General features: G+C 43.0%; 1 protein-coding gene across 1 annotated transcript in view; it reads left to right on the top strand.

Annotated features, from left to right (window-relative positions):
* Positions 1–12,011, top strand: part of LOC148513469 (uncharacterized) — a 466,228-nt gene that overhangs the window by 127,616 nt on the left and 326,601 nt on the right. Inside the window, exons 34-37 of the mRNA XM_088481822.1 lie at positions 22–174; positions 1,756–1,971; positions 2,051–2,155; positions 2,232–2,376. Coding sequence (XP_088337948.1) covers positions 22–174; positions 1,756–1,971; positions 2,051–2,155; positions 2,232–2,376 — 619 coding nt within the window. The remainder of the gene's footprint in view (positions 1–21; positions 175–1,755; positions 1,972–2,050; positions 2,156–2,231; positions 2,377–12,011) is intronic.

Raw genomic sequence — 12,011 nt, 5'->3', positions numbered from 1 at the left:
AATTTTGGTCTCCATTTGCAGGGTATTATTGCCCTCACGGGCAGACTCTAGCCAACAGCCTGCCATGTCCTCAGGGGCACCGCTGTCCGGGAGGGAGCTCAGAACCTATCCCGTGTGAGTCTGGATCCTACCAGAAAGACGAGAGACAGGCTTCGTGCCGCACCTGTGAGGCAGGTATGTAGCTGTGAGCTAGCAGGGGGCTGCATTACTCTGTGATGGGAGCAATATTGATAGCAGGAGATGGACTGTGGCCGCTCTCGCCTCTTACCCAAATTTACAAAAAACATTGTACTTAGTTTAATGTATTGTGTAATATATTTTACCAGTGGTGGGATTGGCCTAATGAGTGTACGGTCAGGAACATGTGAGCTTGGAGCAGGACACTGTGAGCAGAGACTGGATGTCACGTATGGGCCTGTGGTAGGGAGGTGTATGAGGAGGAGAGGGCAGGAGCAGTGGTGGGAGCAGCCTGATGAGAGATGCTTTGTATGCCGCAGTCCCCTAGTGTAGGGTCAGGAACATGTGACCTTGGGACACTGTGAGCAGAGACTGGATGTCCGGTATGGGGCTGTGATAGGAAGTGTATGAGGAGGAGAGGGCAGGAGCAGTGGTGAGATTGGCCTGATGAGAGATGCTTTGTAGGCCGCTGTCCCCTAGTGTAGGGTCAGGAACATGTGACCTTGGGACACTGTGAGCAGAGACTCTATGTCCGGTATGGGGCTGTGATAGGGGGTGTATGAGGAGGAGAGGCAGGAACAGTGGTGAGATTGACCTGATGAGAGATGCTTTGTAGGCCTCTGTCCCCTAGTGTAGGGTCAGGAACATGTGAGCTTGGAGCAGGACACTGAGCTGAGACTGGATGTCCGGTATGGGGCTGTGATTGGGGGGTGTATGAGGAGGAGAGGGCAGGAGCAGTGGTGGGATTGGCATGATGAGAGATGCTTTGTAAGCCGCAGTCCTCTAGTGTAGGATCAGGAACATGTGAGCTTGGAGCAGGACAATGTGAGCAGAGGCTGGGTGTCAGGTATGGGGCTGTGATAGGGAGGTGTATGAGGAGGAGAGGGCAGGAGCAGTGATGGGAGCGGCCTGATGAGAGGAGCTTTGTACACCACAGTCCCCTAGTGTAGGGTCAGGAATATGTGAGCTTGGAGCAGGACAATGTGAGCAGAGGCTGGATGTCAGGTATGGGGCTGTGATAGGGGGTGTATGAGGAGGAGAGGGCAGGAGCAGTGGTGGGATTGGCCTGATGAGAAATGCTTTGTAGGCCGCTGTCCCCTATTGTAGGGTCAGGAACATGTGAGCTTGGAGCAGGACACTGTGAGCAGAGAGTGGATGTCAGGTAGGGGACTGTGGTTGGGGGATGTATGAGGAGGAGAGGGCAGGAGCAGTGAGAGAATTGGCCTGATGAGAGATGCTTTGTAGGTTGCAGTCCCCTAGTGTAGGGTCAGGAACATGTTAGCTTGGAGCAGGACACTGTGAGCAGAGGCTGGATGTCAGGTATGGGGCTGTGGTAGGAGGTGTATGAGGGGGAGAGGGCAGGAGCAGTGGTGGGATTGGCCTGATGAGAGATGCTTTGTATGCCGCTGTCCCCTAGTGTAGGGTCAGGAACATGTGACCTTGGGACACTGTGAGCAGAGGCTGGATGTCAGGTATGGGGCTGTGATAGGGGGTGTATGAGGAGGAGAGGGCAGGAGCAGTGGTGGGATTGGTGGGAGCGGCCTGATGAAAGATTTGTTTTCTCTTTCTGGGTTGCAGGTTTTTATTGCGAACTCAGCGACCAGCCGGTCAGTGACTATACCCAGCTTTTTTGCCCACAAGGGTATTTTTGCCCTGCGGGGACACAGTTTGGCACTCAGTATGGCTGTCCTGCAGGAAGGTATGGACCCAGACATGGTCTCTCCAGCATCACAGAGTGTGTACACTGCCCGCCTGGAAAATACTGTCAAGGACCAGGACTGGCAGAGCCTACAGGTAGATTGCTGTGAGAAAACTAACATTAGTGTGTAGCTGCCATTATTGATATTATTTACCATTTTGTTACCTCTTGTAGGAAATTGTTCTTCAGGATACTGGTGTAGAGAAGGGGCCGTGGAGGAGAGGCCACAAGATGGGTTCATGGGTGACCTCTGTCCCCCAGGACACTACTGTGCAGAAGGTATTTTGGCTTTTGGAACACGTCACACTCCAGCAAACACAGGCAGATTATAGATTATTGTATCATTCACTTCTAGGGGCACGCTGGCCTTTGCCCTGCCCTGCTGGCTCCTGGTCAGATGCAATGGGTCTGAGCAGCCTACTGGAATGTCGGCCTTGTCCTGGAGGACATTACTGCAATAACACTGGGCAGATCTCTCCTTCTGGTCTGTGTGCCGCTGGGTGAGTCAGACACCTCACCCAATGCCATAGCATAATGTGATTGAAGTTGGTCAGTTCATTAAGTGGACTCCTTGTAAATACAATCAGAATATGATGCATGTGGTCCTGTGTGTAGCTATCTTCTGGACACTGTGGGTTCCAGTTGATAAATCCCTGTGAGATAGCCAGACATCATGAGTACCCATTGGTTTGGAAAGCGCTCTTGTTTATCCAAGGAGAATGGCAAAATAGGCGTCTGTTTGGCTAATGTGGAGGTGGCCTTCTATGCCATTATCCTCCCATAAAACACTCTGCTTAGGAATTTATTTCCGTGTACATTATCCTGCGCAATCCGCAGAAGGGCTGTAGGTATACACAAAGCACGTTCTGGCAATTATATGTCAAAGTCCCATTTTGCATATTTTTCAAGGGAATAGCACACAAATAACTTTATAACTAGTCACAGTGGTTGTTGTGTACACAGTGCGTAAGTTAATTAAGCACGGTGTACTGTCCATAAAACAAAACCTATTTCCGTAGTATAACTACAAATGTTTCCAGTCATGTATATATGGTTGTTCTGTACTCACTGCTGAGACACAACCTACTGTACAAACGTTTCTAGTCCTGTATATATGGTATGTGTACTCAGTCCTGAGACATGACCTACTATACAAATGTTTCCAGTCCTGTATATATGGGTATGTTCTGTACTCACTCCTGAGACACAACCTACTGTACAAATGTTTCCAGTCCTGTATATATGGTATGTTCTGTACTCACTCCTGAGACACAACCTACTGTACAAATGTTTCCAGTCCTGTATATATGGTATGTTCTGTACTCACTACTGAGACACAACCTACTGTACAAATGTTTCCAGTCATGTATATATGGTTGTTCTGTACTCACTGCTGAGACCCAACCTACAGTACAAACGTTTCCAGTCCTGTATATATGGTATGTGTACTCAGTCCTGAGACACGACCTACTATACAAATGTTTCCAGTCCTGTATATATGGTATGTTCTGTACTCACTCCTGAAACATGACCTACTGTACAAACGTTTCCAGTCCTGTATATATGGGTATGTTCTGTACTCACTCCTGAGACACAACCTACTGTACATATGTTTCCAGTCCTGTATATATGGTATGTTCTGTACTCACTCCTGAGACACAACCTACTGTACAAATGTTTCCAGTCCTGTATATATGGTATGTTCTGTACTCACTGCTGAGACACAACCTACTGTACAAACGTTTCTAGTCCTGTATATATGGTATGTTCTGTACTCACTGCTGAGACACAACCTACTGTACAAACGTTTCCAGTCCTGTATATATGATATGTTCTGTACTCACTCCTGAGACACAACCTACTGTACAAATGTTTCTAGTCCTGTATATATGATATGTTCTGTACTCACTGCTGAGACACAACCTACTGTACAAATGTTTCTAGTCCTGTATATATGGTATGTTCTGTACTCACTCCTGAGACAGAACCTACTGTACAAATGTTTCCAGTCCTGTATATATGGTATGTTCTGTACTCACTCCTGAGACACAACCTACTGTACAAACGTTTCCAGTCCTGTATATATGGTATGTTCTGTACTCACTGCTGAGACACAACCTACTGTACAAATGTTTCCAGTCCTGTATATATGGTATGTTCTGTACTCACTCCTGAGACACAACCTACTGTACAAACGTTTCCAGTCCTGTATATATGGTATGTTCTGTACTCACTGCTGAGACACAACCTACTGTTCAAATGTTTCCAGTCCTGTATATATGGTATGTTCTGTACTCACTGCTGAGACACAACGTACTGTACAAACGTTTCCAGTCCTGTATATATGGTATGTTCTGTACTCACTCCTGAGACACAACCTACTGTTCAAATGTTTCCAGTCCTGTATATATGGTATGTTCTGTACTCACTGCTGAGACACAACCTACTGTACAAATGTTTCCAGTCATGTATATATGGTTGTTCTGTACTCACTGCTGAGACACAACCTACAGTACAAACGTTTCCAGTACTGTATATATGGTATGTGTACTCAGTCCTGTATATATGGGTATGTTCTGTACTCACTGCTGAGACACGACCTACTATAAAAATGTTTCCAGTCCTGTATATATGGTATGTTCTGTACTCACTGCTGAGACACAACCTACTGTACAAATGTTTCCAGTCCTGTATATATGGTATGTTCTGTACTCACTCCTGAGACACAACCTACTGTACAAACGTTTCCAGTCCTGTATATATGGTATGTTCTGTACTCACTGCTGAGACACAACCTACTGTACAAATGTTTCCAGTCCTGTATATACTATATATGGTATGTTCTGTACTCACTGCTGAGACACAACCTACTGTACAAACGTTTCCAGTCCTGTATATATGGTATGTTCTGTACTCACTCCTGAGACACAACCTACTGTACAAACGTTTCTAGTCCTGTATATATGGTATGTTCTGTACTCACTCCTGAGACACAACGTACTGTACAAACGTTTCCAGTCCTGTATATATGGTATGTTCTCTACTCACTCCTGAGACACAACCTACTGTACAAACGTTTCCAGTCCTGTATATATGGTATGTTCTGTACTCACTCCTGAGACACAACCTACTGTTCAAATGTTTCCAGTCCTGTATATATGGGTATGTTCTGTACTCACTGCTGAGACACAACCTACTGTACAAACGTTTCCAGTCCTGTATATATGGTATGTTCTGTACTCACTCCTGAGACACAACCTACTGTGCAAATGTTTCCAGTCCTGTATATATGGTATGTTCTGTACTCACTGCTGAGACACAACCTACTGTACAAATGTTTCCAGTCATGTATATATGGTTGTTCTGTACTCACTGCTGAGACACAACATACAGTACAAACGTTTCCAGTCCTGTATATATGGTATGTGTACTCAGTCCTGAGACACGACCGACTATACAAATGTTTCCAGTCCTGTATATATGGTATGTTCTGTACTCACTCCTGAGACACAACCTACTGTACAAATGTTTCCAGTCCTGTATATATGGTATGTTCTGTACTCACTGCTGAGACACAACCTACTGTACAAATGTTTCCAGTCCTGTATATATGGTATGTTCTGTACTCACTCCTGAGACACAACCTACTGTACAAACGTTTCCAGTCCTGTATATATGGTATGTTCTGTACTCACTACTGAGACACAACCTACTGTACAAATGTTTCCAGTCCTGTATATATGGTATGTTCTGTACTCACTGCTGAGACACAACCTACTGTACAAACGTTTCCAGTCCTGTATATATGGTATGTTCTGTACTCACTCCTGAGACACAACCTACTGTACAAACGTTTCTAGTCCTGTATATATGGTTGTTCTGTACTCACTCCTGAGACACAACGTACTGTACAAATGTTTCCAGTCCTGTATATATGGTATGTTCTGTACTCACTCCTGAGACACAACCTACTGTACAAACGTTTCCAGTCCTGTATATATGGTATGTTCTGTACTCACTACTGAGACACAACCTACTGTACAAATGTTTCCAGTCCTGTATATATGGTATGTTCTGTACTCACTGCTGAGACACAACCTACTGTACAAACGTTTCCAGTCCTGTATATATGGTATGTTCTGTACTCACTCCTGAGACACAACCTACTGTACAAACGTTTCTAGTCCTGTATATATGGTTGTTCTGTACTCACTCCTGAGACACAACGTACTGTACAAACGTTTCCAGTCCTGTATATATGGTATGTTCTCTACTCACTCCTGAGACACAACCTACTGTACAAACGTTTCCAGTCCTGTATATATGGTATGTTCTGTACTCACTCCTGAGACACAACCTACTGTTCAAATGTTTCCAGTCCTGTATATAAGGGTATGTTCTGTACTCACTGCTGAGACACAACCTACTGTACAAACGTTTCCAGTCCTGTATATATGGTATGTTCTGTACTCACTGCTGAGACACAACCTACTGTACAAATGTTTCCAGTCCTGTATATATGGTATGTTCTGTACTCACTGCTGAGACACAACCTACTGTACAAACGTTTCCAGTCCTGTATATATGGTATGTTCTGTACTCACTGCTGAGACACAACCTACTGTACAAACGTTTCTAGTCCTGTATATATGGTATGTTCTGTACTCACTGCTGAGAAACAACCTACTGTGCAAATGTTTCCAGTCCTGTATATATGGTATGTTCTGTACTCACTGCTGAGACACAACCTACTGTACAAATGTTTCCAGTCCTGTATATATGGTATGTTCTGTACTCACTGCTGAGACACAACCTACTGTACAAACGTTTCCAGTCCTGTATATATGGTATGTTCTGTACTCACTGCTGAGACACAACCTACTGTACAAACGTTTCCAGTCCTGTATATATGGTATGTTCTGTACTCACTGCTGAGACACAACCTACTGTACAAACGTTTCCAGTCCTTTGTATATGGTATGTTCTGTACTCACTCCTGAGACACAACCTACTGTACAAACGTTTCTAGTTCTGTATATATGGTATGTTCTGTACTCACTGCTGAGACACAACCTACTGTACAAACGTTTCCAGTCCTGTGTATATGGTATGTTCTGTACTCACTCCTGAGACACAACCTACTGTACAAACGTTTCTAGTTCTGTATATATGGTATGTTCTATACTCACTGCTGAGACACAACCTACTGTACAAATGTTTCCCGTCCTGTATATATGGTATGTTCTGTACTCACTCCTGAGACACAACCTACTGTACAAATGTTTCCAGTCCTGTATATATGGTATGTTCTGTACTCACTGCTGAGACACAACCTACTATACAAATGTTTCCAGTCCTGTATATATGATATGTTCTGTACTCACTCCTGAGACACAACCTACTGTACAAATGTTTCCAGTCCTGTATATATGGTATGTTCTGTACTCACTCCTGAGAAACAACCTACTGTACAAACGTTTCCAGTCCTGTGTATATGGTATGTTCTGTACTCACTCCTGAGACACAACCTACTGTACAAATGTTTCTAGTCCTGTATATATGGTATGTTCTGTACTCACTGCTGAGACACAACCTACTGTACAAATGTTTCCAGTCCTGTATATATGGTATGTTCTGTACTCACTCCTGAGACACAACCTAATGTACAAATGTTTCCAGTCCTGTATATATGGTATGTTCTGTACTCACTACTGAGACACAACCTACAGTACAAACGTTTCCAGTCCTGTATATATGGTATGTGTACTCAGTCCTGAGACACGACCTACTATACAAATGTTTCCAGTCCTGTATATATGGTATGTTCTGTACTCACTCCTGAGACACAACCTACTGTACAAATGTTTCCAGTCCTGTATATATGGTATGTTCTGTACTCACTGCTGAGACACAACCTACTGTACAAATGTTTCCAGTCCTGTATATATGGTATGTTCTGTACTCACTCCTGAGACACAACCTACTGTGCAAACGTTTCCAGTCCTGTATATATGGTATGTTCTGTACTCACTGCTGAGACACAACCTACTGTACAAACGTTTCCAGTCCTGTATATATGGTATGTTCTGTACTCACTCCTGAGACACAACCTACTGTACAAACGTTTCCAGTCCTGTATATATGGTATGTTCTGTACTCACTCCTGAGACACAACCTACTGTACAAACGTTTCCAGTCCTGTATATATGGTATGTTCTGTACTCACTCCTGAGACACAACCTACTGTACAAATGTTTCCAGTCCTGTATATATGGTATGTTCTGTACTCACTGCTGAGACACAACCTACTGTACAAACGTTTCCAGTCCTGTATATATGGTATGTTCTGTACTCACTGCTGAGACACAACCTACTGTACAAACGTTTCTAGTCCTGTATATATGGTATGTTCTGTACTCACTGCTGAGAAACAACCTACTGTTCAAATGTTTCCAGTCCTGTATATATGGGTATGTTCTGTACTCACTGCTGAGACACAACCTACTGTACAAACGTTTCCAGTCCTGTATATATGGTATGTTCTGTACTCACTCCTGAGACACAACCTACTGTGCAAATGTTTCCAGTCCTGTATATATGGTATGTTCTGTACTCACTGCTGAGACACAACCTACTGTACAAATGTTTCCAGTCCTGTATATATGGTATGTTCTGTACTCACTGCTGACACACAACCTACTGTACAAATGTTTCCAGTCCTGTATATATGGTATGTTCTGTACTCACTACTGAGACACAACCTACAGTACAAACGTTTCCAGTCCTGTATATATGGTATGTGTACTCAGTCCTGAGACACGACCTACTATACAAATGTTTCCAGTCCTGTATATATGGTATGTTCTGTACTCACTCCTGAAACACAACCTATTGTACAAATGTTTCCAGTCCTGTATATATGGTATGTTCTGTACTCACTGCTGAGACACAACCTACTGTACAAATGTTTCCAGTCCTGTATATATGGTATGTTCTGTACTCACTCCTGAGACACAACCTACTGTACAAACGTTTCCAGTCCTGTATATATGGTATGTTCTGTACTCACTCCTGAGACACAACCTACTGTACAAACGTTTCCAGTCCTGTATATATGGTATGTTCTGTACTCACTCCTGAGACACAACCTACTGTACAAACGTTTCCAGTCCTGTATATATGGTATGTTCTGTACTCACTGCTGAGACACAACCTACTGTACAAATGTTTCCAGTCCTGTATATATGGAATGTTCTGTACTCACTCCTGAGACACAACCTACTGTTCAAATGTTTCCAGTCCTGTATATATGGGTATGTTCTGTACTCACTGCTGAGACACAACCTACTGTACAAACGTTTCCAGTCCTGTATATATGGTATGTTCTGTACTCACTCCTGAGACACAACCTACTGTGCAAATGTTTCCAGTCCTGTATATATGGTATGTTCTGTACTCACTGCTGAGAGACAACCTACTGTACAAATGTTTCCAGTCCTGTATATATGGTATGTTCTGTACTCACTCCTGAGACACAACCTACTGTACAAACGTTTCCAGTCCTGTATATATGGTATGTTCTGTACTCACTCCTGAGACACAACCTACTGTTCAAATGTTTCCAGTCCTGTATATAAGGGTATGTTCTGTACTCACTGCTGAGACACAACCTACTGTACAAACGTTTCCAGTCCTGTATATATGGTATGTTCTGTACTCACTGCTGAGACACAACCTACTGTACAAATGTTTCCAGTCCTGTATATATGGTATGTTCTGTACTCACTGCTGAGACACAACCTACTGTACAAACGTTTCCAGTCCTGTATATATGGTATGTTCTGTACTCACTGCTGAGACACAACCTACTGTACAAACGTTTCTAGTCCTGTATATATGGTATGTTCTGTACTCACTGCTGAGAAACAACCTACTGTGCAAATGTTTCCAGTCCTGTATATATGGTATGTTCTGTACTCACTGCTGAGACACAACCTACTGTACAAATGTTTCCAGTCCTGTATATATGGTATGTTCTGTACTCACTGCTGAGACACAACCTACTGTACAAACGTTTCCAGTCCTGTATATATGGTATGTTCTGTACTCACTGCTGAGACACAACCTACTGTACAAACGTTTCCAGTCCTGTATATATGGTATGTTCTGTACTCACTGCTGAGACACAACCTACTGTACAAACGTTTCCAGTCCTTTGTATATGGTATGTTCTGTACTCACTCCTGAGACACAACCTACTGTACAAACGTTTCTAGTTCTGTATATATGGTATGTTCTGTACTCACTGCTGAGACACAACCTACTGTACAAACGTTTCCAGTCCTGTGTATATGGTATGTTCTGTACTCACTCCTGAGACACAACCTACTGTACAAACGTTTCTAGTTCTGTATATATGGTATGTTCTGTACTCACTGCTGAGACACAACCTACTGTACAAATGTTTCCCGTCCTGTATATATGGTATGTTCTGTACTCACTCCTGAGACACAACCTACTGTACAAATGTTTCCAGTCCTGTATATATGGTATGTTCTGTACTCACTGCTGAGACACAACCTACTGTACAAATGTTTCCAGTCCTGTATATATGATATGTTCTGTACTCACTCCTGAGACACAACCTACTGTACAAATGTTTCCAGTCCTGTATATATGGTATGTTCTGTACTCACTGCTGAGACACAACCTACTGTACAAACGTTTCCAGTCCTGTATATATGGTATGTTCTGTACTCACTCCTGAGACACAACCTACTGTGCAAATGTTTCCAGTCCTGTATATATGGTATGTTCTGTACTCACTCCTGAGACACAACCTACTGTTCAAATGTTTCCAGTCCTGTATATATGGGTATGTTCTGTACTCACTGCTGAGACACAACCTACTGTACAAATGTTTCCAGTCCTGTATATATGGTATGTTCTGTACTCACTGCTGAGACACAACCTACTGTACAAATGTTTCCAGTCCTGTATATATGGTATGTTCTGTACTCACTGCTGAGACACAACCTACAGTACAAACGTTTCCAGTCCTGTATATATGGTATGTGTACTCAGTCCTGAGACACGACCTACTGTGCAAATGTTTCCAGTCCTGTATATATGGTATGTTCTCTACTCACTCCTGAGACACAACCTACTGTACAAATGTTTCCATTCCTGTATATATGGTATGTTCTGTACTCACTGCTGAGACACAACCTACTGTACAAATGTTTCCAGTCCTGTATATATGGTATGTTCTGTACTCACTCCTGAGACACAACCTACTGTACAAACGTTTCCAGTCCTGTATATATGGTATGTTCTGTACTCACTCCTGAGACACAACCTACTGTACAAACGTTTCCAGTCCTGTATATATAGTATGTTCTGTACTCACTCCTGAGACACAACCTACTGTACAAACGTTTCCAGTCCTGTATATATAGTATGTTCTGTACTCACTCCTGAGACACAACCTACTGTACAAATGTTTCCAGTCCTGTATATATGGTATGTTCTGTACTCACTGCTGAGACACAACCTACTGTACAAATGTTTCCAGTCCTGTATATATGGTATGTTCTGTACTCACTCCTGAGACACAACCTACTGTACAAACGTTTCCAGTCCTGTATATATGGTATGTTCTGTACTCACTCCTGAGACACAACCTACTGTACAAATGTTTCCAGTCCTGTATATATGGTATGTTCTGTACTCACTGCTGAGACACAACCTACTGTACAAACGTTTCCAGTCCTGTATATATGGTATGTTCTGTACTCACTCCTGAGACGCAACCTACTGTACAAACGTTTCTAGTCCTGTATATATGGTATGTTCTGTACTCACTGCTGAGAAACAACCTACTGTACAAACGTTTCCAGTCCTGTATATATGGTATGTTCTATACTCACTCCTGAGACACAACCTACTGTTCAAATGTTTCCAGTCCTGTATATATGGTATGTTCTGTACTCACTGCTGAGACACAACCTACTGTACAAACGTTTCCAGTCCTGTATATATGGTATGTTCTGTACTCACTCCTGAGACACAACCTACTGTGCAAATGTTTCCAGTCCTGTATATATGGTATGTTCTGTACTCACTGCTGAGACAC

This window comes from Taudactylus pleione, unplaced genomic scaffold (assembly GCF_031769625.1).
Source record: "Taudactylus pleione unplaced genomic scaffold, aTauple2 ptg000278l, whole genome shotgun sequence".
In the NCBI taxonomy this organism is placed as follows: domain Eukaryota; kingdom Metazoa; phylum Chordata; class Amphibia; order Anura; family Myobatrachidae; genus Taudactylus; species Taudactylus pleione.
This window is presented reverse-complemented; position numbering and strand designations above follow the sequence as displayed.